Here is a 27,500-nt window from a genome sequence, read left to right as displayed (position 1 = left end):
CCGCCGGGAGAACGGGAAGACCGATCCGCGGGCGGCGGGAGACATCACCGACAGACTCAGGTGAGACTTCCGACGACGCACCTGCGCACGCGGGACCCGCGGGTGGCGCGTCCTCCCTACGTCAGGTTGAGGTTGCGGGTTCTAATGTCTGTAAACTTTCCATCCTCGTCAGTTTATGAATTCATTGGTTCTATATTAAAGTATGGCCTCTATAAAGAAAGACTGCATTTTCTGAATGAATGATGGTTTTTACTGAATGAATCCGTCAGAGGAAAACGCTCCTTTCATCTCTGAGGCTTTAGGACAGAAAAACCCACACGCGTGTAGAGGTTCCACGCGTGGACTCTGGTCTGCAGTTTTTCATTTACAGGGACCTTATCTGAGACCACGAAGGCTGATAAAGGGTCAGGCTAGCACACCTGTCCCCTCCCCCTCACCTGCTGATGCTCCGCCCCCTTTACCTGAACCTTTGACCAACGCTGATCTGTATCTGCTGCATGGATGACGTTGGGGGTGAGGGTTCAGATCTGCATCAGACTGTGCTGGTTGGGGGGGTCTCCATGATCAGACGGCCTCACGTGTCACAGAAATGAAACTGCTGCAGTTTTCTGAAACATTTCAAACAGTCATTTCTGCAGAAATACAACGTTTGGGTATGGATGTACACGTTTGAGCCGTTGTTGCTGCTGCTGCTGTCGCGTCCGTGTTCTAACGCTCCTCGCCGTCTTTCCTGCAGCTGCCACGTCCTGCAGGAGTCTCTGCTGAGCTCGGCCAGCGGCTACAGCAACTACAGAGGAATCCTCAACTGGTGTGTGGTCATGCTGGTCAGTCCCACTGAACACACATTCACTGTCCACTGCATGCATGAAGGGTAAACACACGGTGAGGTTTGACCCCCCCACAGCGCCGCTTTCTGTCCTGATGTTCTGAAAGAAACGGCGTTTTAGGCTCACCGGCTGGGAAAACCAGAGCAGCTGCTTCAATCCCTCCACTGAAAACAGGTTTTCATCGTTTCTGTTTTCAGTGCAGATTTGATAGAAATCCGTTAGAGATCCTCACTGATGAATCAACAAAGTATCTGTCAGGAAAAAATGGTCCAATCTGGACTTTAGCTGCAGGTCGCTAAGAACCAATAAAGGTTCCGACGGTTTTTACTGTTCCTCATATGAAGATGATTGTTTCAGACTGAATACTGATACTGAATGCAGACGAAACGTTTCTGTTGTTTGATTCATGCAGAACATTCGACAGAAAAGGTCTGTGATTGTAAACGTCAATCAATCCAGTTGATTTCATGTTTGAGAATCGAGATTTCAATCAGATTCACGTATTGAAGTCTTTCTCTGAGGTGGCTGAGAAAAACAGGAACCGGGTTCTGCTGCGGGCGTTTGGGTTCTTCCGCTGGAGGAACCGGGTTCTGCTGCGGGCGTTTGGGTTCTTCCGCTGGAGGAACCATGTTCTGCTGCAGACGTTCGGTCCGTTTTCTTCTGCTGGAGGAACCGGGTTCTGCTCCGAGCGTTTGGGTTCTTCTGCTGGAGGAACCGGGTTCTGCTGCGGGCGTTTGGGTTTTTCTGCTGGAGGAACCGGGTTCTGCTGCAGACGTTTGGGTTCTTCCGCTGGAGGAACCGGGTTCTGCTGCGGGCGTTTGGGTTCTTCCGCTGGAGGAACCATGTTCTGCTGCAGACGTTCGGTCCGTTTTCTTCTGCTGGAGGAACCGGGTTCTGCTCCAAGCGTTTGGGTTCTTCTGCTGGAGGAACCGGGTTCTGCTGCGGGCGTTTGGGTTTTTCTGCTGGAGGAACCGGGTTCTGCTGCGGGTGTTTGGGTTCTTCCGCTGGAGGAACCGGGTTCTGCTGCGGACGTTTGGGTTCTTCTGCTGGAGGAACCGGGTTCTGCTGCGGGCGTTTGGGTTTTTCTGCTGGAGGAACCGGGTTCTGCTGCGGACGTTTGGGTTCTTTTGCTGGAGGAACCGGGTTCTGCTGCAGACGTTCGGTCCGTTTTCTTCTGCTGGAGGAACCGGGTTCTGCTCCAAGCGTTTGGGTTCTTCTGCTGGAGGAACCGGGTTCTGCTGCGGGCGTTTGGGTTTTTCTGCTGGAGGAACCGGGTTCTGCTGCGGGTGTTTGGGTTCTTCTGCTGGAGGAACCGGGTTCTGCTGCAGACGTTTGGGTTCTTCTGCTGGAGGAACCGGGTTCTGCTGCGGACGTTTGGGTTCTTTTGCTGGAGGAACCGGGTTCTGCTGCGGACGTTTGGGTTATTCCGCTGGAGGAACCGGGTTCTGCTGCGGACGTTTGGGTTCTTTTGCTGGAGGAACCGGGTTCTGCTGCGGGCGTTTGGGTTCTTCTGCTGGAGGAACCGGGTTCTGCTGCGGGCGTTTGGGTTCTTCCGCTGGAGGAACCAGGTTCTGCTGCAGACGTTTGGGTTCTTCCGCTGGAGGAACCGGGTTCTGCTGCGGACGTTTGGGTTCTTCTGCTGGAGGAACCGGGTTCTGCTGCGGGCGTTTGGGTTCTTCCGCTGGAGGAACCGGGTTCTGCTGCGGGCGTTTGGGTTCTTCCGCTGGAGGAACCGGGTTCTGCTGCAGACGTTCGGTCCGTTTTCTTCTGCTGGAGGAACCAGTTACTGCTCCAAGCGTTTGGGTTTTTCTGCTGGAGGAACCGGGTTCTGCTGCGGGCGTTTGGGTTTTTCTGCTGGAGGAACCGGGTTCTGCTGCGGACGTTTGGGTTCTTCTGCTGGAGGAACCGGGTTCTGCTGCGGACGTTTGGGTTCTTCCGCTGGAGGAACCGGGTTCTGCTGCAGACGTTCGGTCCGTTTTCTTCTGCTGGAGGAACCGGGTTCTGCTCCAAGCGTTTGGGTTCTTCTGCTGGAGGAACCGGGTTCTGCTGCGGGCGTTTGGGTTCTTCTGCTGGAGGAACCGGGTTCTGCTGCGGGCGTTTGGGTTCTTCCGCTGGAGGAACCGGGTTCTGCTGCAGACGTTTGGGTTCTTCCGCTGGAGGAACCGGGTTCTGTTGCGGACGTTTGGGTTCTTCCGCTGGAGGAACCGGGTTCTGCTGCGGGCGTTTGGGTTCTTCCGCTGGAGGAACCGGGTTCTGCTGCAGACGTTCGGTCCGTTTTCTTCTGCTGGAGGAACCAGTTACTGCTCCAAGCGTTTGGGTTTTTCTGCTGGAGGAACCGGGTTCTGTTGCGGGCGTTTGGGTTCTTCTGCTGGAGGAACCGGGTTCTGCTGCGGACGTTTGGGTTCTTCTGCTGGAGGAACCGGGTTCTGCTGCGGACGTTTGGGTTCTTCCGCTGGAGGAACCGGGTTCTGCTGCAGACGTTCGGTCCGTTTTCTTCTGCTGGAGGAACCGGGTTCTGCTCCAAGCGTTTGGGTTCTTCTGCTGGAGGAACCGGGTTCTGCTGCGGGCGTTTGGGTTTTTCTGCTGGAGGAACCGGGTTCTGCTGCGGGTGTTTGGGTTCTTCCGCTGGAGGAACCGGGTTCTGCTGCGGACGTTTGGGTTCTTTTGCTGGAGGAACTGGGTTCTGCTGCGGACGTTTGGGTTATTCCGCTGGAGGAACCGGGTTCTGCAGCGGACGTTTGGGTTCTTCTGCTGGAGGAACCGGGTTCTGCTGCAGACGTTCGGTCCGTTTTCTTCTGCTTTGGGTTCCACGTGTGACTGCAGTCAACAGAGAACCTTCCGTCTCTACGGGCCTCTGTGACCTCTGACCTGATTGTTTGGCATGATCTGGCTGAAGGTCACAGAGGCAAATGTTCTTGTTTGGGACCCAGTTGGATCAGAACCACTTTTGACCCAGGCCTTCACGGTTCTGTCTCGCTGCAGCTGAACTTGGAACACGATCATTAGCCGGTTCTACATTGGGGGGGGGGGGTTCTTCCGCGGGAAATTGGACGTGTTTGATCTCCACGGCGGCGCTGGTTGTTCTGAGGGTTCTGGAGCAGATCCTGCAGGTTCTTGGGTTGTTCTGCTCTTGCTTTGCACAGAAACTCTGCAGTTTAAGCACAAACATGAAGCAGCAGAAACGATAAGCCGGTTTTTCAGCTGATCAAAGGTCAGGCGGCTGAAAGCGGCTCCGACCCGATTCCGCGGTGGGAGTCTGACATCATCTGATGTTTGTCTCTATCCACAGGTTCTGAGTAACGCCCGCCTCTTCCTGGAGAACATTATAAAGTGAGTTTGGAGACGGTAAAGTGCTGATCTGACTGAAGTAGAAGAACGGTCGTGGAACCAGGACCCAAAATCCAGGCTGGTTTTCTGACTGGCCCACTAAGACTCTTTGTCCTCCAGGTACGGCATCTTGGTGGATCCCATCCAAGTGGTGTCTCTGTTCCTGAAGGACCCTTACAGCTGGCCGGCGGCCTGCCTCATCATCGGTGAGGACCTTCGTCTTCGGGCGTCGTGTGAAGAGGAGGCTGATCTCACAGCAGCAGAACCCTTTTCTCTTTAGTGAAAACGACAAAAATGACGTTCAGAACCAGTCAGAGTGTAGTTTGGGTTTTCACTTTCAGACGTTTCAACATTAAACATGTTTTTCTGCATGTTTCAGTTCTTCACTGCGGTTTCTGGCTGTTATTGTGACTTGATGACATCATCACCACACTTCAGTTTTTAACCACCAGAACCGTTTTTGGTTCTGATTTCACTCCATGAATGAATTTGGAGACTTGACTTTATCAGGAAGTGTTTTCTTTCACGGTCCGGTTCTGTTGTGTTTCAGTGTCAAACGTTTTCATCCTGGCGGCGTTGTACACGGAGCGGCGTCTGGCGGTGGTAAGTCTGACTTCCTGTTTGTTCCTTTCTGACCAACAGTTTGACTGGGAGGTTTCTGAAATCCTCCTTATCTTCGTGTGGGTAGCAGCATCCTCCTGTCTGCAGATCTGCTACATTTTCTGTGTTTTCAGGGGACTTTCTCTGAAACCAGCGGCTGGATTCTTCACATCTTCAACCTGCTCTTCATGTTGGTCTTCTCCTCCGTCACAGTGCTCACTGTGCCCTCTTTGACCCCAGGCACGTTTGTGTGTGTGCATGTGATGGAACAGAAAGGAACTGTGGATTCTTTGATAACCAGCCTGTCTTTAATTAAAGACATTTTAACGTGTAGTGCCGGTGTGTGTGTGTGTGTGTGTGTGTGTCAGTGGGGGGGGTCCTCTCTTTAGGCGTCTACACCGTGCTCTTCCTGAAGCTCTACTCCTACCAGGACGCCAACAGGTGGTGCAGAGAAAGCCGGCAGGCCGAAGCCAAGCGCCTGAGGCGCTCGCATTCATGTAAGTGTTCATCCGGACGCGGCGTTTCTAGAAAGTACCCAGCATGCAACAGCATTAGTTCCTCGTGGGATCAAACGGAGGTTCTGCCATAGAACTGAAGGTGAGAAGAACCAAGATGTTCTCTCTTCCATGAACAGAAGAGTTCAAAGAAAACCACAAAGCTCTCCATTGGTTTGTGTTCTGTTGAGTTCCAACGACAACGTCAGTGAACTTTTGGCCCTCAGCCTGCAGAACACGGGGTTCCACGGTACCGGATGGTACCACGGACAGTCTGTATATTTACTGACAGAAGAAACAGAACGTCCCCGTCAGTACTTCTGGTTCTGGATCTCATCAGAACGTGAGATCTCTGTCCTTTCAATGATCAGGAGAACAGTAAAGAACCCAGAGCTTCATAGGAGAACCTGGTGGAAGGCAGCTGGAACTGCAGCCAAATCCTCCAAGGTTCTTCTGCTCATGGAGGTTGGTTCCCCGCTGAAGATCAGAGGATAACAGAACCGCATGAAGGCATCCAGAACTTTGGCATCGGCTGGTCTCAGAAGATGCCGGACTTCACAGCAGTCTGACGGGAAAGTAGAAACGTTTGGAGATGTTGTTTGCTCTGAAGCAGCCGGGCCGTCCTGGGGGAGACGGAACTTGAGCGTTACTGTGGATGGACTTCACTCCTAACTACGCGGTCTGAGCCTGAACGTGGAGGATGGAGATGCTGTGGAGAAACCTCAGACGTTCTGGTCTGTTTCAGGTCCTAACGTGGCAAACGGCTCGGCGGTCCGGTCCCATGTGTCCTACCCGGGAAACCTCACGCACAGAGGTGAGTGCACGTGACCGAGAGGATGCCGTAGTGATGATAATGCAGAACCCTGTAAACATTTACTCTCTACTAGGTTGCATCTTATTTTGTTAACAGGAAACAGTTTGATCCAACTGGTTCTTTTATTTTGTAGACATGTACTACTTTATCCTGGCCCCGACTCTCTGCTATCAGCTCAACTTCCCGCGTTCTCACCGGATCCGCAAACGCTTCCTGATGAGACGGCTCTTTGAAATGGTGGGGTGGGGGGGCAGATTCCCCTGTGCAGTCGTTGTTGGGGGGGCTTTACAGTCGTGCGTTCTTCTCTCCTGCAGCTTTTTCTCATGCAGCTGTTGGTGGGCTTGATCCAGCAGGTAAGAACCATTTCCAGATGTTCTGCAGAACAGAAAGGGTTCTGATGGTTCCACTGCCCCCCCACAGGGGGGGTGTAGCAGCACACTCACAGAACAGCTTTAGGGCCAGACCATAGATGCTGCAGATAACTGCTCTTTTCTTCCCAACACTGATGCGGGTGTTGAATGTCTTTTCAGTGGATGGTCCCCACCATTCAGAACTCCATGAGACCTTTTCAGGTGCGTGCCCCCCCCCCGGACACTAGCATGAGAGCCTTTAGCAGGATTTTGGATTCTGGATTTTGGTTTCCCTTTCAGGAAATGGATTTTTCTCGGATGGTGGAGCGGCTGCTCAAACTGGCCGTGAGTGTTTTGGCTTTTGATTACGGCTCTCTGAAACATTCAGATGCAGAACCAGAACCACCCCTGTTCCTGTCCGCCCCCCCCAGGTGCCCAACCATCTGATATGGCTGATTTTCTTCTATTGGTTCTTCCACTCCTCCATGAACTTCGTGGCAGAGCTGCTGCAGTTTGGAGACAGAGAGTTCTACAGGGACTGGTGGTGAGTGACGTTCTGCACAGCGTGGAACCCACTAGAACCCGTGTTGTAGTGAGAACCAACTCCTCCGTTCACTCATAGGAACTCGGAGAGTGTGACGTACTTCTGGGCCAACTGGAACATCCCGGTTCACAAATGGTGTCTGAGGTGAGAAACGGCCTGAGGAAGTCTTTGGAGACACGCGTGACGTTAACGTGTGTGTTTGTCCACAGACACTTCTATAAGCCCATGCTGAGGAGGGGCATCAACAAGTTTTTGGCTCAGACGTTTGTGTTCCTGCTCTCCGCCTTCTTCCATGAGGTAAACTGTCTGTAGCTTCACCGCGTGGAGGATGGCTGTGAGCGGGTCACCGTGGAAACCAACAACTAGAGGCTGACGCTGAGGAGCTTTGCAGCTGCTGACCGTGTTCTCTCCTGCCTCCTCAGTACCTCGTGAGTGTTCCTCTGAAGATGTTCCGGCTCTGGGCCTTCATGGGAATGATGACTCAGGTAAGACACATCCGTCTCTTCTTTCTGGGACACCTTCCTCTCAGAGCTGCTGCTGCTGCAGATAAAGTCTGGATCTGGATCCTTCAGGTTCCTCTGGCGTGGTTCGTGGGTCGCTATCTGAACGGAAACTATGGCAACGCGGCCGTGTGGATGTCCCTCATCATTGGACAGCCCATCGCTGTGCTGATGTACGTCCATGACTACTATGTCATCCACTATGGAAGCTCCTCGTAACACATGGGGTCAGCCTGTGGGAGGAGCTTACAGAGCTTTCAGACTTTAGTAGGCGTTTCTGAGCGTCACCGGCTCAGAAAGCTTCCGGTCCGTCTCTCAGGCCCACTTCTGTCAGCCGGTCCTCTGAACCGTTTCTGCATCCGTGTTTGTGGGTTTAAAGCTGAATGAGGGAAACAGAGGAACATCAGTAAAAACATCGTTGGTTCTGCGGCTGATCTGTGATTGACCTCCACTGAGACTCGCCTTTGTAACGCTTCACCGGAACGTCGGTTTCTTCCCCAAATTCCTCTGGAGCTGATGGAACATGCAGCCGGGACGGTAAAGACGGATCCGGATCTTCCTCTGTTTGTCTGTCAGATGGACCAAAGGAACCTCTGGGTTCTGCCATCAGTCCTTCAACAGGATCTAAAGGCTTGGCTGGGTGACCCAGACATGGCTCCACCTGCTGCTCTGATTGGCCCCCGGGGCAGTTTTCTGCTGAAACTGGAGGTTTCTGGGTAAATTCTACACGTGTTCTCATGATTTGTCAGTTCATGGATTGAAGCAGATGAATGTTTTTGCTCTGAGAGCGGCCACACCGTTTCATGGAAGCAACAGAATCCAAGGATGTACAGAAAATCATTTTTACCCAAAACTCTTTGTATAATTTGTTGAAATGGATTAAAAACGTCTTCATAGTGAAGGTCTTTGTGTCGGTTCATTAACGGTTTCACAGCAAACATTCACCTAAAGATTCAAATGTTTTTCTTCCTTTTGAATGTTTGTGACCTGAAATCTCTTTTAGTTTATTAACTTAAAGACGTTTTTAAAACTTGGTTTTAACATGAATGTAGGAAGTCTATTCACTGGTAACCCTGGTGCTGTCCTATGGGGTCCAGATGACCCCCCCCTTCCATTGAGGTGTTCCCCCTACCATGACAAAGGTGGATAAAGGTGGAAAGATTTCATGTAATCCATGGACACCAGTGAAGATCACAAATCATTGAAGAAAAAAGGTTCAGAGCTCTGTCTAGTGGGTCTAGATGACCCCACTGTCTAGTGGGTCTAGATGACCCAACTCCCAACGTTAAAGGGCCTAGGACAGCACAAGGGTTACAAAGCAGAAATCGTGGCACATTTTAATGTGAAAAAGGGCAGCCTGACAAGGATTGATTGATTTATCCCTCAATGGTTAATAAACCCTTTATTACTCGTTTACAACACTCTGGAGAATTAACCAGCAAACAAAGAAACTAGAACTTAAAGTTTAGGGCTGACTCTGGTCATTAGGGTGAAATCCTGTGGATGGAGTTAAAACACGTTACAACGTTCACCTGAGGCAAATGAAAATCTGGGCATTTGAGACCTTCATGTTCTTTTATTTCAGAGAATGTATAGAATAAATGTACATATGTGGTCCAGAAGGCCTTCACAAACATGGAACTTAAAAAACTCTGGAGTCTCCTTTAAGATATAAATATGAACGTGTTCCTCTAAAGAAGAAATCTGCTGTCGTAATAAACTAAAGTTTTATTTTGCTTCAAGAAATTTAAAATAAAGTTGTATTACAGTTGAATTTGTGAGGCCAAAAGCTGATTTTGATCCTTTTCACCCTGAGAACCAAACAGAACCCTACTGCTGAATGAGCGCAGGGAGAACATCAGGCTGGAGAACAGCAGCAGAAGAGCCTAAAGGGAAGCAGTCCTGCACCGGAACCGCACAACCATTCCAACACTCTGCAGGCCATCAGGATCTACTGCTGTAAAACACAAAGAGAACATCTGAGTTCTGATGGAAGCCAGAACCGGGCCAGCCTGTGGACAGAGTACTGACTTTGGCCTTCTGGTTCTGGACGGGCAGGTAGAGCTTAAACTCAGCCGGCAGCTCGTCTTCAGCGTACAGCCGGTCAGAGAAGTAAACCCTCCGGATGCGGCAGTTAGCATGAATCTGATGAAGACCACAAACTGAGACCAAACACTCTGACGGCAAACATCGCCTCGCCGGCTGCACGGCCACAAACCTGAACTCGCAGCGTCTCTGAGTAATTGGTTCCATAGGCTCTCCTGGTGAAATCTGACAGGTTAAACTGGATCTGGTTCCAGCCATCGTCCAGCCTCATGGGCATGGTGCAGATGAAGGGCTTCACTCTGGTCGTGCTCTGGTAGTTACTGGCTCGGAACCGCCGCCGGACGTTTTTATCGTCCAGAACCTGACGTGGAGTCACAGCAGACAAAGAGATGAGTGAAGGCAATGACGGCGTTCAGCGACACGGGAAAGGTCTGACGGCGTACCTGGACTTCAAAGGAGAAGTACTTTTTCAGGTTCTTAATAATCATCACCAGGAAGGGGAGTTTGATCCCCAGAGTCTTCTTGGGGTCGGCGGGACAGGTGATGTATGTGGTGCTGCAGGAAGGCGGCGTTTGGAAAGGCGTGAGTGAAGCAGCAACACCTTTATGCATTTAGCGTCTCTACTTTGAACTGCAGCAGAAGAGGAACCGACAAAACCCACCAAACGTTTGCTCCCTCGATTTCCAGCACGTGTGAGTGGATGTCGTTGTCTAGAACTTTCTTGATGTGTCCATTTCTCACCTAGCAACACACAACAATGACTGAAAGCCAGCTGATGTTTGCAGGACGCCGCCATGACATGAAAACCGCCACAGAACTTTTATGAAGATGGAACCTTTCACCTTCTATGGGTTCACTTTTCAACCACACAAAACATGTATTATGGGATGCTTTTCTACTAAAATTAAGAAAATAATTTGTTAAATCTGAATTTGTGTTAACAGGCGATTCTGTTTCAGGATTCAAATCTTTAAACATCTCATCACCGATACTCTTCATTGCTGTAAAAATTTAAAAACACAGATTTACTTAGCTTTAAAACATAAACGTAATTTCAAATTACATTAATCCTATGATCACATTAGTCCTGTGCTCAGGTCTCTGCACTGGCTCCCTGTACCTCAAAGAATAGACTTCAAAGCAGCTCTGCTTGTGTACAAGTCTCTCCATGGCCGAGCACCAAAGTACATCTCTGACATGTTAGTGCCATATGAACCATCTCGTACTCTGAGGACCTCAGGGACCGGCCTCCTGTTGATTCCCAGAGTCAGAACTAAACAAGGGGAATCAGCGTTTCAATATTCTGCAGCTAAAATCTGGAACAGCCTCCCTGAAGTCGACAGACAGGCCTCTTCTGTGTTCATGTTCAAATCTAGACTTAAAACATTTCTGTTTAGCCGTGTATATGACTGAAAGGTCCTATCTGCACTTTTCTTTCCTTTCCTTCCTTTACTTTTAAATCAATTTTCAAATTGTTTTTTTCTTTTCTTTTAACGTAAATTTTACGTTGATTATTTCTATGATGTATTGTGATTTTAATGCATTTTTCTGTTTTGTGAAGCACCTTGAATTACTTTGTGTACGAATTGTGCTATACAAATAAACTTGAAAAAAAAAATTAAAAGCATCCTATTCAAGGGGGTTTCACTGCCAAGCCCCCCCCCCCCCCCCCCATCAGTACATAGGAATGACGCAGAACAATAAAACAGCATATTTCTTTTTCTGGAGGGGCTAACAGGTGAGAGGGAAATGTTTAAAACACTTGTACCTTGGGCCAGGTGAATTCTCGATTCTGATTGGCTGCAGGGTATGCGTTGAACACTGATATGCACTTAAAAAGTAGTTCCGGTCACATCGCTTAAATGTTCTGTATCACTGCGCCGGCTTCTAGACAAACTTTAACTTCATCATCTGGACAAAAACAAGTGGTAAGAGGAGAACTTTGTCTCTGATCCGATGCTTTATGTAACACACCGTGGCGTTGATTTGTCGCTTTTGCCGCTGCAGTCGGCTCAACCGGCGGTCGTGCGTTGTCACGTTACCATGACAACGCGCTGCTCCACGTAACAAATAGTCCGCTTTTTATGAAAAGCGTTCCAAACCGAACAAATGACAAGAATGCAGCACTAAAAACTGGTTGAACATGTATTTCTTCTGTAAGACGCCATGGTATAAGCGACAAAATGGCCTTCGAAGTGTGCATTATCGGCATTAACGCACTTTGCGTTGGAGGTTGATGCTTCCGCAGCGTGCGTTAATTTCTGTTAATGCACATTTCATCGGACATTAACCCTTAAACTACAGACATACGTCACAATAATCACCACTTTAGTTGGTTGTGGGTGAGCTGAAAAGACAATGATTACTTAAGAGACTAAAATGATGCGTTAGCGTTAGCATTTAGCAATAAAATCTACTTTTTAAACCGACTGACCGGATCTAAGCTACCTACTTTTTTGTCCCAGATTTGTAGTGGCTTGCTTCCGATGCTGTATAATATGGATAAAAAACCGCTTTGGAAAGTGTTCTTAAACATTTTTTATCCTCACGTCGTTGCGTCTGCTCTCCTAGCTTACCAACGGTTGTTTTAGCTACTTCCGGTCGTCAGTGTCGTCACTTCCGCTTTTTTTTGCTTAACTGTATTAATGTTGTTTACATTTTTCTATGCCTGTCGTAATAGTAATTTGATGAACACTTTACACAACTGCCTAAATAATTTAAACCTCAAGTGCTTTTACAATTGTATATTATATATTCTGAAGTGTCTGTTTTGTTTTCTAAGTACATGTATATATATATATATATATATATATGTATATACATATATGGATCAATCTCAAGTTGTGATAGGAGTTTCCGTTTGTGGATGTTAGAGCATTGGGCGAACCAGTTGTTTGGCAGTTATTGATTGTGGGTTTTGAAGCATCCATTCATTCCACACTCTCTGCATGTAACCCCTCCGGGTGGGATTACTTGAGTAGTAGCACTCTAACCTTGTTCTCACATCTAGTCCTCTTCCGTCTTGTTCCAGTAGCCCACTTTCCATCAGGGTGCTCTGGTCCCCCAGCACCTGCCGTGACATCTGAGCCGGTATGCCGTGTGGTTCATGACGTGTGGTTCATTAACTCTCATGTTGTGAGGTAGGCAGTAAAGTTAAGGGTCTTGCCCATCACCAAGGAACCAGGCACCAGGCAACAAGGAAAGCGGCAACAGCTAAATACCTCCAACGAGTAAGGCAGGTCCTGAGAAGCCAGCTCAATGGCAAAAAAAAGACCCGGGCAATAAACATCTACGCACTGCCAGTTATCAGATACCCTGCAGGAATAATAAGATGGCCAAAGGAAGAGATACAGACCACGGATGTTAAAACACGAAAGCTCCTCACCATGCATGGAGGGTTCCATCCCAAATCCAGCACCCTGAGACTGTATGCTAGCCGCAAGGAAGGAGGCCGAGGACTAGTGAGCGTAGAAGCCACTATCCAGGATGAAACATCCAAGATGCATGAGCACATCAAGCTCAAGGCCCCAACTGACAGTGTGCTCAGTGAATGTCTCAGGCAATGGAGAGCAGAGGATACAGTGCTGGAGGACAGATCCCCATAGGAGGACAAACCCCTGCATGGGATGTACCACCGGACCGTGACTGAGGGGGCTGATATCAAGAAGTCCTACCAATGGCTAGAAAAGGCTGGTCTACAGGACAGCACTGAAGCGCTCATCCTGGCAGCTCAGGAACAAGCCCGGAGCACCAGAGCCATAGAGGCTCAGATCTACCACACCAGACAAGACCCAAGGTGTAGATCTACTACACCAGACAAGACTCAAGGTGTAGATCTACCACACCAGACAAGACCCAAGGTGTAGATCTACCACACCAGACAAGACCCAAGGTGTAGATCTACCACACCAGACAAGACCCAAGGTGTAGATCTACCACACCAGACAAGAACCAAGATGTAGATCTACCACACCAGACAAGACCCAAGGTGTAGATCTACCACACCAGACAAGACCCAATGTGTAGATCTGCCACACCAGACAAGACCCAAGGTGTAGATCTACCACACCAGACAAGACCCAAGGTGTAGATCTACCACACCAGACAAGACCCAAGGTGTAGATCTACCACACCAGACAAGACCCAAGGTGTAGATCTACCACACCAGACAAGACCCAAGGTGTAGATCTACCACACCAGACAAGACCCAAGGTGTAGATCTATCACACCAGACAAGACCCAAGGTGTAGATCCACCACACCAGACAAGACCCAAGGTGTAGATCCACCACACCAGACAAGACCCAAGGTGTAGATCCACCACACCAGACAAGACCCAAGGTGTAGATCCACCACACCAGACAAGACCCAAAGTGTAGATCTACCACACCAGACAAGACCCAAGGTGTAGATCTACCACACCAGACAAGACCCAAGGTGTAGATCTACCACACCAGACAAGACCCAAGGTGTAGATCCACCACACCAGACAAGACCCAAGGTGTAGATCCACCACACCAGACAAGACCCAAGGTATAGATCTACCACACCAGACAAGACCCAAGGTGTAGATCTACCACACCAGACAAGACCCAAGGTGTAGATCTACCACACCAGACAAGACCCAAGGTGTAGATCTACCACACCAGACAAGACCCAAGGTATAGATCTACCACACCAGACAAGACCCAAGGTGTAGATCTACCACACCAGACAAGACCCAAGGTGTAGATCTACCACACCAGACAAGACCCAAGGTGTAGATCTACCACACCAGACAAGACCCAAGGTGTAGATCTACCACACCAGACAAGACCCAAGGTGTAGATCTATCACACCAGACAAGACCCAAGGTGTAGATCCACCACACCAGACAAGACCCAAGGTGTAGATCCACCACACCAGACAAGACCCAAGGTGTAGATCCACCACACCAGACAAGACCCAAAGTGTAGATCCACCACACCAGACAAGACCCAAGGTGTAGATCCACCACACCAGACAAGACCCAAGGTGTAGATCCACCACACCAGACAAGACCCAAGGTATAGATCTACCACACCAGACAAGACCCAAGGTGTAGATCTACCACACCAGACAAGACCCAAGGTGTAGATCTACCACACCAGACAAGACCCAAGGTGTAGATCTACCACACCAGACAAGACCCAAGGTATAGATCTACCACACCAGACAAGACCCAAGGTGTAGATCTACCACACCAGACAAGACCCAAGGTGTAGGGGTGAAGAGGGTGTAATCCTAAACCCTGGTTCCAGCCTGTCCTTCAATCTCTACAGGGGGGGGGGGGTCTTTGGTCTGGAGCTGGGCTCTCCAGGAGCAGACAGAGGCCCTTCAAGGGCAGAGGGTGGGTGTAAGATGTTGGCAGGGAAAGCATACATGGAGCGCCACAATCAAGTGGCTGGAATAATATACAGGAACATGTGTGCAGAATATGAACTGGAAACCCCAAGGTCAAAATGGGAAACACCTCCGAAGGTGGTAGAGAATGAGAGGCCAAAGATCCTGTGGGACTTCCAGATCCAGACTGATAGGATGGAAACTTTTATGAATTAATTAAACCGTTTCCTGTCCACCAATCCCACTTTATTGTTTGGCTCAGTGGCGGTTCTACCCTGAATTACTTCCCGGGCGAGACCCTCCCCAGGCGCCCCCCCCCCCCCCCCCCCCCCATAGTCACAACAGAACTTTGTTTGTCTTTGTCAACTGAAATGTTTTATTGTCATTGAAATTAAGAAGTGGATACAAAAGTATGCAAAAATACAGTTAGCTAAGAAAATATTGAATCAAACTCAATATTAAATAAATAATATAAAATAAATATTTTAAAAACATTTATGAATTGGAAATTTAAATTGTCATGTTCTATATCGATCTCTACTTCAGAGAAGAAAAATTAGCTCATGTTTTCCGTCTTCAATCCTTTGATTGGCACATTTTTAGTTATGACCTGTTACATTATGTTTTGTCCCCATAGAGTTGTAGTAAATGGTAAATATTCATTTTTAAAACTACCTACAGATTTATGGAAATTCTATTGGCTAAAAATATAACCCCACATTTGTAAAACAAATAAAAAATAAACTTCATATGCAGGCTCAAAATTAACCCCTAAATCCCCAGTTAAATGTCAAAAAAACATTGTGAAAACGTTTAGGCTGCCACAAATGATTATTAATTAATGACCAATCTCAAATTATTTGCCCCATTAGCATCTTATGGCAGCAGCAGCATGCTGTGTAACCATCACAGCTTTTTTAACATTATGAACTAGTATACAACAGCAAAACACAACACAACCTTTGTGTTACAGCACAGCAGACAGACACATGAATCATAACTAATGTTACAAGTTAAGGCAGAGCAAATTTTTAAGAATAAAATCTAAAAAAAATAAAAAATGACGCTATTTGCAACATTTGGGCCTACTTCAGTGTTGGTCATCGACCAAAATAAAGTTTTCATCGGCAACGTTGTTGTAGGGCAGGTAGCATTAGAATTTAGAAAAGACATGCATCAAGCTGTGAGGACTTCCCCTTTTCTTTATCTCTTTTCTCCTCTTCTTCTTTTCTTTTCTTTCTAAATTGGGCACCAGATGGCTTTGACCTTTTTTTCTCCATATTTTAGATGTTTTTGGCGTTTGTTTGGCATAAATGTCCTCACGTCACGAAGAAGGCATCAAGTCCGTCGACTGAACCAACTGTCACCTTAGTGACAGCATTGTTTTGTGTTGCCATTTTTTTTATTTGGGCATTTCACACAAAATTAACCCAAAAAGCAGAATATATTTTTTATACCTTTATTAAAATGTAGGTTATAGAATGTCACCTTATGACTGACCTATAAAGAGGTTTTATAAAGTAGATTCAAACCCCCGCCCTTGTCCCCACCTAGCCACTTAATTTGGAAGCGTCCCAAAACTGATTCCCCGCAGCCCCCCCCTTCCTTCACACATTTCCAGCAGGAGCGCGTGCAGCTACAGCCAGGGGCGCTGATTCGCTACATGACGGCGCAGTCGCAGTTTTTACTTTTATTTTTTTCATCAAGCCCGCGACCGTCGCCTCCCCTGAAAGATGAGCCCGCCAGGTTTTGCGCATGCGCAAACGTGGCGGCGCTCCGTGCTCACCCCGCGCCCCCTCCCTTCTCCTTCTTCACACACACATTGTGTCTACTTCTCAAAGACAGGAGAGCGCACAGCTGCGGGGCGAGGGCGGCGGCGCGGCCAGGTTCAGGCTGTTACAAACTCACAAACTGTGACATAAGTAAACCAATAATGGTGCATAAAATATTTTACAAGGGCTGAGCCGCCGGTGCCGCCCCCCTTCAGTTTTCCGCCCCAGGCCACCGCCCGGACGGCCCGTGCCTAGAACCGCTACTGGTTTGGCTTGTTTAGTCTGTTAAAAGCTTTGATGTTTATTAAATGCCGCTAATTTGAACGCATTAATTCCTAAACTAAAAGATATTTTAGTGACGTATAGGTCTATGTTATAAAAGGCCATGTTTGTGTTCTGAATCTAAAAGATTGTTTCCTGTTAGTGCTTTGAAGGGATGCTTAAAGTGGACACTTTGACCAAAGTAACAACTTTAAGGCCGAATAAAACCTTTTTTAACCCTTGTGCTATCTTAGATGACCCCCCCCCCCTTCCATTGAGGTGTTCTCCCTACCATGACAAAGGTGGATAAAGGTGGAAAGATTTCATGGAATCCATGGACACCAGTGAAGATCACAAATCATTGAAGAAAAAAGGTTAGAGCACTGTCTAGTGGGTCTAGATGACCCCACTCCCAATGTTAAAGTGCCTAGCATAGCACAAGGGTTAATGAAGCCTTTTTAAGTAGCGGAACAGGCTTTTGTGAGGAATCCTTGAGAAATTTTTACATTTAAAAAACTGCTTTAGGGGGAAGAAACTCATATTTTCTGCGCATCTGTATAAATATTCTGATGATTCCGTTTTGGTGAAGCGGTTTCACAAATTCGTTAGTGTTATTTTTAGATTAAACATAAACATTTTAGCAATAATTTCCTTCCACACTCATAAAATAACCTTCATTTAGAAAATGGTTATTTTTAGAAAGAAAAATCGTTAAATTAGAAAACCAAATGTTTGTGTTTTAAATGTACTGATTTTACGTTAAATGAAAAGAAACCTCACGTGTTTCATATTTGGACATGAAGGCAGTGCTCCTCTTCTCTCCTTCATCTCTGCTTTTCTCTCTAGACTAAAAGCTCATTTTAAGGTTACTAACCAGTCAGATTTGATTGGAAAATCATTTTTAAGCTGAATTATTTTTCAAGAATTATTTTGAGTTAACTTTTCTTTATTTCTTGATTCAGATACTAAGAAATCCATTTTACTAGAATATTTACATCCTGATGTCATTTTTAAAATGATGTTTGTTTAGGTTAAAGGTCATCTCCGTCTTTCCTGTTCATGACCGTTTGCTTTGTGCTACTTTTAGGTCCCAAAGGTGTAAAAATGGACTCCCTCCTCTTAGTCTTTAAACATCTGTCAAAAAGGCCAAATATTTAAAGAACCTGAGGACCATCAGTCCGGAAACGTGCAGAAAGACTTCACCTAAGAGCAGAAACAGGAGTTTTATGACATTACTGATCATTTGACAGTGATGCATTCAGGGACAAATGTCAGCTGTTTATTTGGCTAAAGCTACAGTAAAAAAGACAGACTTTAGTATTTTTGAGCAAATTCTGTTAGTGTATGAAAAGAGTTGGTCTCCTCATCATGAAAACCCAGCAGCAGGTCCCTGAAGGAGGAACCTCCACCCAGGAGGGGGTCGTGTCTCCTCTGAGAGTCAGACGCTGAAGGACAGCGAGGCTTCAGACGTTTCCTCAGGCTTTCACTGCTCAGGTATGTTCAAACATCTGTTTTCTCTTCTGCAGACTCTGTCAGAAACTCTTTGTAGTCATTTCTGCAAAGAACCACTGAACAGCAAATGCTTTTGCCTTCTTTGGGGGGGGTCACACATTTTCTACTAAACAATGTTCACTGCTCCTCTTCTTCATTCATAAAAAACCATTAGAGCTGCTGGAAATGCTGTTTTTATTTATGTCAGCAGTGTTTTTAATCTAGAGATGATGGGGAGTGAGGAGGAGTGGGAAACCCGTCTGAGCCCTTCAGCAGCTCGTCTTTCTTTACTGTTTAGTAGAAAATCGTCATTTGAAAAAAGAAAACGTGATCTTCAGTTTGAAGCGACTTTCCGCTCTGGAGAGAGAATTCCATCCTCTGTGGTTTTGTCCAGCTTCAGACCAGCGGAGCCCATGTGGACCAGAACAGGTCTGAACAGCAAAGAGACTTCATTGTTGATTAAAAACAGCTTTTCCTCATTTACAAAAGCTGCTTTCATGATCTCAAACGGTTGCACTCGCTGCCCTTTTCCTGCTTTTTGAAACTCTTTTTTTTATTCATTAGAATTACTTTAATTTATCAAACGCCCCTCCTCTGAACATGTCGGCCCACGAGGACTTTCCAGCCTCATCTCCGTCCAGCAGGACGTTCATCAAAAGTATGCGACTGTGCGCGGACAAACGCTCATCTTGACTTCAGGTCAACTCCAGTCCGGCTGTGGAAAGCAGCTCTGCTTCGTCTTACAGTCCTAGTCTCTGCTTGAAGAGACGGCTGGTCTTCGTCGTCTTCTGTCAGACAGAAGATGGAGATGCGTTTGTCTGTGGGGCCTGGAGAAGGCCGTGTTTATGGGACGTCCGTCTGCTAATGTTGACCCCTCCATCAGCCGTGGAGGTCAGTGCCGAGATGTTTGCACAGATTCAGCAGTCGCTGTTTGAGGAACCCTTCCGCTTTCTGTGGGGGTTCTCTGTGTGGCCTTCAACAAAAAAAGACAAAATATGGAAAACCTTTGATCTTAACAAACCTCAAAGCTTTTCAAACTCTTCTGTTCTTTTCCTCCAGAGAGCACGCTGCACTCGTTTTCCGTGTCTGCTGCAGTTAAAAACCACAAGATAAATGAAACAAATGCAAAACGTTGAATAATCTGCAGATTTTCTGGATAAACATAAAAAACCATCATCAGTTCTGACCTGTCAGCATTTTTTTTTACCTTTTCCTCTCAGAAAACTCCATTCCTCCCTTCCAGGCGATGCAGCACCTCCTCATCAACATCAATTCCATCAGAGAGGTCCACCCGCCTCTTTTCACCCCCCAGCTGACCAACTGCAGCGCCCCGGATCGGCAGTGGGCGGTGCCTGACATGCACAGGTTAGCTCACCTGGATATCCAGCTGTACCAAGACTTCTACGGCGTCTGGGTCACTCTGATGGTGAGAATGTAGAGCAGCAGGAGGAACCTTTGCGTTTATTCTCCAGATTTAAAGTTGAAGTGAAAGCATTGAATGGTGTTTGAACAGCTCAGTCCATCCGGAAAACTCACCTGCAGTCGCCCACCTGAGCCACAGAATTCTGAGGACCATCCCTGCAGAGAAATGACTGATCTCATCCTGACCTTTGACCTGCTCCGTGGTTTTGAAAATGTCAGTTCCTGACGGACGTCAAGCCTTTCAGATGTTTTTCAGTCTCGGAAAAAGAAGAATTTTCCTCATCATGAGCTGTTCTGAGATTGGATTCATTTTCATTAGTTCTTACTTTAAAGTGTTGGTTCTTTGTTTAACTGACGCCTAAATCCGTACCATAAACGTGTGATCAAAGTTCCTGGAATGCTGTCATGCGTGTCATCCGGCGTCTCGGTCAGATTCAGGTGAATCTTCTCTGCTGCAGGTGTTCAACTGTCTGATGCTGGTGGTCGGGGTGGTCCTCAACAGCCTGGCTCTGTACATCTTCTGCGGCGCCTCCACCCGCTCCTCTTCCTCCGTGGTCTACACCATCAACCTGGCCGTGGCCGACCTGCTGGTGGCGCTGTCGCTGCCTGCGCGCATCGCTCTGTACCACAGCGGCGGCGGCTGCGTGGCCTGCTCCTACGTTCACACCTTCAGCTACTTTGTTAACATGTACTGCAGCATCCTGTTCCTGACCAGGTGGGTGACTCCCGACACGCGTGAACCTCCATGAGGAGACGCCCACTCACCAGTTCTCCACCTCAGCATCTGTGTGGACCGGTACCTGGCTGTGGTCCACACGTCCGGCAGCCTCCATCGCTGGAGAACCACCGGAACCGCCAAAGCCATCAGTGCAAGCGTTTGGCTCATCGCTGTGGTGGTCACCTACTCCTGTCAGGTACACGCTGCAGTCTTTTCAGAATAAAAGTCTGACAGAAGCAGATCTGTTCTGCAGTGGGGAGCATTTGGAGAGTAGAAGAGAGTAGAAGTACATCTATGTTAGAATGAAGTCAGATCCTTGAAGGTCATGAAGTTGATGATCAGTTTGCCAAACTGGACCAGAACCCAGAGTTTGTGGAGAAATATACATTTTTCTAAATATGTATCTGTTGCTTTTAAAGAGAAGCAGAGGAGGATCTTACTTTATTTTGAAAGTCTTGAGCAGAGATCAACTGAAAACGTCGTTGGGGAGCCGCCGTCTGACCAACAAACCAACCTCTGTGTTCCTCTGCAGACAACAGCGCTGAGCTTCAGCTCCGCCTGTTCTGGTCTGCCCGCCCACTTCTACCTCACGGTTCTGGAGTTCGTCCTGCCCATGCTCGCCATAGTGGGCTTCACGCTCCGCCTCGCCTGCTTCCTGTCCTCCAGGAAAGGTTTGATGCCCCAGCAGAGCAGGGCCAGAAGGACTCGTGCCATCAGGCTTCTGGCCACCGTCTTGGTGGTCTTTACCGTTTGCTTCACACCTTTCCACCTGCGACAGGTGCTGGTCTACTTCCAGCTGGCAGGAGGAGGGGGGCAGTGGCGTGGGGCGGAGCCGGTGCTCGCCTACCACATCACGGTGAGCCTGAGCAGCCTGAACAGCTGCCTGGATCCAGTGGTGTACTGCTTTGTGACGGACAGCTTCAGGAGGATGTGGAGGTCCAGAAGGAGGGGGGAGTGGCATGAGGAGGTGGGGAACACCAGTGGGGGGGAAGGGGAGAGGACTCTGGTGAAGAAATGCTCCAGTACAGCCCTGGCCATCGCTCAGAGCGTGGCGGCGCTGACCTTCAGCGGCGCCACGCTCCCCACAGCCAATGCAGACCTGCTCGGTCTGGAAGGGCCCCTGCCTGCCCTGGAAGAGCCCCCATCTGCCCTGGAAGGGCCCCCATCTGCCCTGGAAGGGCCCCCATCTGCTCTGGAAGGGCCCCCATCTGCCCTTGAAGAGCCCCCATCTGCCCTGGAAGGGCCCCCATCTGCCCTGGAAGGGCCCCCATCTGCTCTGGAAGGGCCCCCCATCTGCTCCTGGAAGGGCCTCTGTCTGCTCCTGGAGAGCCCAGCTCCAGACCAAAGACCCCCCCCTGTAGAGATTGAAGGACAGGCTGGAACCAGAGTTTAGGATTACAAACTCATTTTCTGTCCTGTTTTTTTTCCAAAAGTGTTTCTGAATCAGAAATGATTTCAGCTTTGAATGAAATGTTTCCATGATCACTTTAGAGCAGCCGGAAGCTTCGGGATCTGCTGTAAACCGTTTCTCCATCACAGACGTTTCTGAACCAGATCGTGAACCAATCCTCTTCCTCCACATCTGTAAAGGCCTTCATCCCTCCATCCAGGTCAGGTTGTCCTGAAGTTCAGTCCTGGTATCTGAACCTACAGTCTACTAGCCCCCCCCCCCCCCCCCCCCCAATCCCTGTATCTTCATCAGTTCTTCATCAGTCCGTCTGTGAACAGTTTGGGAAAATAATGACAGGAACTTGAATGCACTTTTGTTTTTTGCAGATGAACAGATTTAGCGTCAGTTTGTTCTTGACACTAAATCTGTTCATCGTCTTGTACTTAACTCACTTTTATGTATTTGACCCGTTTTTACAGTTCCTCTTCAATAAATGACATTCTTTCTGTCATCAAACAGAATTCTGCTTTTCCAGGAAGCTCCTCTGGTCCACTAGAGGGCAGCATCCAATCAGAACTGATCTCAGTGGGTCGTGGCTGCTGATGCTCCTGTTCTGTTCAGAAGTGACCTGTTGGACCCAGCAGCGGGACCTGGGGTCAAGCTGCTGGACCCCGGGTCCCGCTGCTGGACCCTCTGGACTCAGCGAACACGTCTCTCGGGATCAGCCCGAGCTGAGTCAGCGGTTTCAGGTCAGCTCCTTCCTGTGTGGAAAGTGATGAGCAGCGTCTGTGCAAAGCAAACGCTGACTTCAGATCAAAATAAGGACATTTCTGTTTTAATCTGCAGTAAACAGAGTTTCAGTGAAAATACTACAGATTCCTCCATAAATATTCAGTTTCTTCAAATTCTTCAAACATATTTGTGTCAAAAAGTATTTGCTCCCATTTATCGCATGAATCAGCAGAATCCTGTGGAATCAGATTCAATGCATTTTTTTGAATTATTTTAGCATCACTGAGTTTTATTCTCAGAAGCATCGTTAATCTGCACCAAACACATGCCTGTTTATATATATATATATATATATATATATATATATTGCTGCTATATATATATATATATATATATATATATATTGCTGCTATATATATATATATATATATATATATATATATATATTGCTGCTATATATATATATATATATATATATATATATATATATATATATATATATATATATATATATATATATATAGCAGCAATATATATATATATATATATATATATATATATATATATATATATAGCAGCAATATATATATATATATATATATATATATATATATATATATATATATATATATATATATATATATATAGCAGCAATAAAACTGCAGCAATAAAACTTCTCTAGTTATTTCGCCGAATCATATTGATCCTTATTTTGCTTTTAGGAATTTTATTTTTCTGCTAAATGTTTTTTTTTGTCAAATTCAAACGTATTTTTAATCAACAGATGTAGAAAAAACTAAACAAAGCATTTGATTCATTTAAATTTTACTTCAGATTTGAAAGGTGCGTTTCATACAGTGTTCATTCAGAGTCCTACTTATGAAGGCTCAAGCATTTTTATATAACTTATATCTATATACAGACTCTATGCATAGAAAACAAAACTAACAAAAATAATCATCTTTTATAGCAGCAAAACAGAAGAAACTAAAAGAAAAATGAATATTTACATCTTTTTTCCAAAAACAATGCATAATATATGTATATAGTACACTGCACAGATTTCCCATTCTTTAAATATTGGTGATTGACTCTATGGACATTGAAGTTTTCAGGCACGCCGCCAGCGTCAGGCGCCGCCGTGGAGGAAGTCCCGTGACGGGCTGACGGCGTCCCGACCGACTGGACGTCAGAAACATTCAGACTGATCATCAAAGTGCAAACTCTAAAGAAAAGACACTTTCTTCACCCAACAGACACAAACACCAGCGCCGGCGCAAACCGGGACAGCTGGGACGACCTTTGACCCACGAAAACAGTCGAGTCTGTCAGTCCAGTTACTTCCTGTAACAGCAAAAATAAAAGCTTGAATCTGTTGCAAACTTCTAGACCCCAAAACCGAAAAAAATAAACGCTCACGTTTGATTTCCTGCAGCTTCAGTGAAAATTCCATTTTGTGTCAGGACGCTGCACCACCGGCTCGCTCAACATCCAAACTAAACTGATTTCAGCAGAAATCGACTCACATTCATCTGTTCTTTACATTCTTTACAGATGGAATCAAAAGGTACAGAACTCAATCTCCCAGCAGGCCGAGCGGCCGTCTGAGCATCCAAAGGCCTCAGACAACAACAACCAACACACAACCTTCACCAACACAACACTCTCCCTCCGTTTCAAACACTTCAAGTATTTGTTTCAGGCTGCAGGGTTCTGCTCCAGCCCCACATCGACGCGGTCAGACGTTTGTGCAAACATGTAGAGAAACACACGCGTGTTTCCAGGACACTGAGTCAAACATTTCAAACATGCATCTGAAGTAAACCTGCCAGGAACCCAGCAGAACTGTTCCACACGCATTCTGCAGACGTGATCACAAACCCTTCATGCAGTTTTATCGGCCTGAAGAAGGAATTTTCTTCACTCTCTGCTTTGAAAAAAGAAAAGAAGCAGAGAATGAACCTTAGAGGATCCAAGAACGAGAAAAAGGCAGAAGCAGAAAAGCTTTTCTGAGTCCCCACTTTACCTCCACACTGATCAAGACGGTTTTAAAAACCAGAATAGAAAATATTATATAGCATAGAATATATGTAGAATAAAAACCAAAGGAAACAACTTCAGTCTGGAGGAAAAACTGCTGCAGCAAAAACAGGAAATCAATCAGATCGATCAGTTATTGCTGTACACTTCAGTAAAAGCTTTAATAATAATAATTCCTGCCCGCCACGCCCCCGCCCTTTGGATTCCTTTTCCGTCACGCCGCGCTCGCCGTGTCAACACCAATAAAGATTGGAGGGTGGCGCTCCATCTAAGTCCAACTGGAAACCACCGCCCCCTTTGGGCGGAGCCAAAAACATTGTAGGGACTCAAAAGGGAAGCAGGTGGGCAGGAATTGCCCTGAGGGGGGGGGGGCAAAGTGTGCAGAGTCCAAAGCGGGTTCTGCAGGCGACACTCAAGAGTCCAAATCAGCCCAGAACCGTCAGCTGTGCATTTTCAGAACTTTAAACTTTCATCACTTCTGTATAAAACTAACATTTTTCCTTCAGACTTCCTCCATCCTCTTCTTCCAAACATCGTCCCTCCATTTGTTTTTCATAGTTGACCCAAAAGAACCATCAGAACCGAACTATGAACGTAGAATTTGTGCATTTCTTTCTCTCACTTCCTCCTGCAGAAGTTCAGTAAACCCAAAGAGGAGAAATCGTTGAAACCGACGATTGGAGACGAACGCTGGACCCCAAAATAAAGGTTTGGTTTCTTCCATCGTGCAGCAGATGGTTTCGTCCATCGTGCAGCAGATGGTTTCGTCCACCGTGCAGCAGATGGTTTCTTCCACCGTGCAGCAGATGGTTTCGTCCACCGTGCAGCAGATGGTTTCTTCCATCGTGCAGCAAATGGTTTCTTCCATCGTGCAGCAGATGGTTTCTTCCATCGTGCAGCAGATGGTTTCTTCCATCGTGCAGCAGATGGTTTCTTCCAACGTGCAGCAGATGGTTTCTTCCATCGTGCAGCAGATGGTTTCGTCCATCGTGCAGCAGATGGTTTCTTCCACCGTGCAGCAGATGGTTTCTTCCACCGTGCAGCAGATGGTTTCTTCCACCGTGCAGCAGATGGTTTCGTCCACCGTGCAGCAGATGGTTTCTTCCACCGTGCAGCAGATGGTTTCGTCCACCGTGCAGCAGATGGTTTCTTCCAACGTGCAGCAGATGGTTTCTTCCACCGTGCAGCAGATGGTTTCTTCCAACGTGCAGCAGATGGTTTCTTCCATCGTGCAGCAGATGGTTTCTTCCAACGTGCAGCAGATGGTTTCTTCCATCGTGCAGCAGATGGTTTCGTCCATCGTGCAGCAGATGGTTTCTTCCACCGTGCAGCAGATGGTTTCTTCCACCGTGCAGCAGATGGTTTCTTCCACCGTGCAGCAGATGGTTTCTTCCACCGTGCAGCAGATGGTTTCTTCCACCGTGCAGCAGATGGTTTCTTCCATCGTGCAGCAGATGGTTTCGTCCATCGTGCAGCAGATGGTTTCTTCCAACGTGCAGCAGATGGTTTCTTCCATCGTGCAGCAGATGGTTTCGTCCACCGTGCAGCAGATGGTTTCTTCCACCGTGCAGCAGATGGTTTCGTCCACCGTGCAGCAGATGGTTTCTTCCAACGTGCAGCAGATGGTTTCTTCCATCGTGCAGCAGATGGTTTCTTCCAACGTGCAGCAGATGGTTTCGTCCATCGTGCAGCAGATGGTTTGTGGATTCTAGCTTTTTGGGGGGGTTGTCCTGGAAACTGACATGTTCTTTTGTCAGGATCTGATCTTCTGATAGATTTACCAAAGCTTCTGTGGGACCACAGGAACCCCCTCCACCCTTAAAGCTACGGTTGCTAACAAAGTGCCGTCAGCCTGGTTTTGGTGCATGAGCGTCAGCAGAAGCTGGAGCCACAGGAGGAAGACAGATTTGCAGCTTTGCAGGCGTTTTCTGAGGATTGCAGCTCCTTCTTCTGGATCACTGATGCTAAAGCAGAACTGGGACCAGCACAGGTCCAGCTTGGTACGCTGGTCTGGTCCTACAGCAGATGGATGGGTCCAATGATACCCGGAGAGGAACAGCATCATCTCGGTCCATGAGGAGTCATTTTAGAAGCAGTTTCTGTAGAGTGAGAGGATCCATCACAGAGCAGACTCCATCTCTGAGTGACTGGAAGTGGTGGTGACTGCAGCCTGACCCCCCTTGGTCAGCTTCAGGAAGCTGGGTTTCTCCATCACCACGGTAACGGCTCCTTCACAGCTGCTGGAATTTTCCAGCGTTGTCAGTGCCTGTTTCTCTGAAGCTTTGGCTGAATCCCCCTCCCTGTCAATCACAAGAAAGACGTTTAGAAAGTCAGAGAGAAAATTCAGAAAACTTTGTGGGGGGGTCTGATGTCTCTCAGCAGACGGTTCTGCTCACCCGTTGTTTGGAGTCGGGTAAATCACCAGGAAGCAGGCGGTCAAAAACCCCAGGAAGGAGCCTCCAGACGCCACCATGGGGATGACACGAACACTACCAACAGCTTCCACCAGGGGGCCCAGAGCGGAGGCCACCAAAATCTGACTGATGTACACCTGCATGAACAGGTATTTGGGTAAACAGCATGGATGTCTTATTTCTATAGGATCTGTCATCTAGCAGCTATGACAGTAATATGACTACAGAAAGTAGTGAAAGTAACGATACGTCTTCTTGAAAGTATTTCTTCTTAATTGTCCAAACAGTTGGTAAAAAGTAGAAGGTTGAACTGTGTTTTATTTTGAAAATATGTGAGGGCTTTAATAAAATCAGACCTACTTGACAGGACAAGATGGCGCAGTCTATGCCAAATCCTC

General features: G+C 47.4%; 4 protein-coding genes across 8 annotated transcripts in view; 2 read left to right on the top strand and 2 right to left on the bottom strand.

The window, feature by feature from the left end:
- Positions 1-8,357, top strand: part of LOC101155899 (diacylglycerol O-acyltransferase 1) — an 8,843-nt gene extending 486 nt beyond the window's left edge. The window contains exons 1-17 of one of the 2 annotated variants that reach the window (XM_004084575.4): positions 1-60; positions 737-824; positions 4,117-4,157; positions 4,275-4,360; positions 4,705-4,757; positions 4,889-4,994; positions 5,123-5,251; positions 5,994-6,062; positions 6,196-6,299; positions 6,377-6,415; positions 6,593-6,634; positions 6,713-6,757; positions 6,844-6,956; positions 7,035-7,100; positions 7,166-7,253; positions 7,379-7,441; positions 7,529-8,357. The exon at positions 1-60 is cut by the window's left edge and continues 486 nt beyond it. In XM_004084575.4, the coding sequence (XP_004084623.1) occupies positions 1-60; positions 737-824; positions 4,117-4,157; positions 4,275-4,360; positions 4,705-4,757; positions 4,889-4,994; positions 5,123-5,251; positions 5,994-6,062; positions 6,196-6,299; positions 6,377-6,415; positions 6,593-6,634; positions 6,713-6,757; positions 6,844-6,956; positions 7,035-7,100; positions 7,166-7,253; positions 7,379-7,441; positions 7,529-7,675 (1,339 nt within the window). In that variant the 3' untranslated portion in view covers positions 7,676-8,357. Of the gene's footprint in view, positions 61-121; positions 654-736; positions 825-4,116; positions 4,158-4,274; positions 4,361-4,704; positions 4,758-4,888; positions 4,995-5,122; positions 5,252-5,993; positions 6,063-6,195; positions 6,300-6,376; positions 6,416-6,592; positions 6,635-6,712; positions 6,758-6,843; positions 6,957-7,034; positions 7,101-7,165; positions 7,254-7,378; positions 7,442-7,528 lie in introns of those variants that run through there. The other variant, XM_023959980.1, reaches the window with a different exon arrangement.
- A 655-nt stretch (positions 8,358-9,012) lies between these two features.
- On the bottom strand, positions 9,013-12,115 carry cfap20 (cilia and flagella associated protein 20). 2 transcript variants are annotated; one of them, XM_004084572.3, is made up of 6 exons: positions 11,955-12,115; positions 10,164-10,243; positions 9,946-10,057; positions 9,675-9,863; positions 9,488-9,601; positions 9,013-9,413 (listed from the first exon to the last, which is right to left on the bottom strand). In XM_004084572.3, the coding sequence occupies exons 1-6, from the start codon at positions 12,036-12,038 to the stop codon at positions 9,408-9,410; spliced, it is 585 nt and encodes a 194-aa protein (XP_004084620.1). In that variant the 5' UTR covers positions 12,039-12,115; the 3' UTR covers positions 9,013-9,407. The 2 variants fall into 2 exon arrangements, with proteins under 2 accessions (XP_004084620.1, XP_011491154.1); XM_011492852.3 differs by having other exon boundaries at positions 9,013-9,410; positions 11,955-12,114.
- A 5,355-nt stretch (positions 12,116-17,470) lies between these two features.
- On the top strand, positions 17,471-22,182 carry LOC110014369 (G-protein coupled receptor 20-like). Its single transcript, XM_023960307.1, has 5 exons — positions 17,471-18,389; positions 19,630-19,812; positions 20,267-20,523; positions 20,590-20,722; positions 21,059-22,182. The coding sequence occupies exons 2-5, from the start codon at positions 19,633-19,635 to the stop codon at positions 21,917-21,919; spliced, it is 1,431 nt and encodes a 476-aa protein (XP_023816075.1). The 5' UTR covers positions 17,471-18,389; positions 19,630-19,632; the 3' UTR covers positions 21,920-22,182.
- Positions 22,183-23,456: 1,274 nt separating this feature from the next.
- Positions 23,457-27,500, bottom strand: part of LOC105358678 (solute carrier family 45 member 4-like) — a 48,192-nt gene continuing 44,148 nt past the window's right edge. For all 3 annotated transcript variants that reach the window (XM_023960337.1, XM_023960338.1, XM_023960339.1), the window contains 3 exons: positions 27,463-27,500; positions 27,085-27,239; positions 23,457-26,988 (listed from right to left, as the gene is read on the bottom strand). The exon at positions 27,463-27,500 is cut by the window's right edge and continues 31 nt beyond it. In XM_023960337.1, the coding sequence (XP_023816105.1) occupies positions 26,808-26,988; positions 27,085-27,239; positions 27,463-27,500 (374 nt within the window). In that variant the 3' untranslated portion in view covers positions 23,457-26,807. The remainder of the gene's footprint in view (positions 26,989-27,084; positions 27,240-27,462) is intronic.

The sequence above is a fragment of the Oryzias latipes genome, chromosome 11 (genome assembly GCF_002234675.1).
Source record: "Oryzias latipes chromosome 11, ASM223467v1".
Lineage (NCBI taxonomy): Eukaryota > Metazoa > Chordata > Actinopteri > Beloniformes > Adrianichthyidae > Oryzias > Oryzias latipes.
Note: the sequence above shows the minus strand (reverse complement) of the source record. Positions and strands in the feature narration are given on the sequence as shown.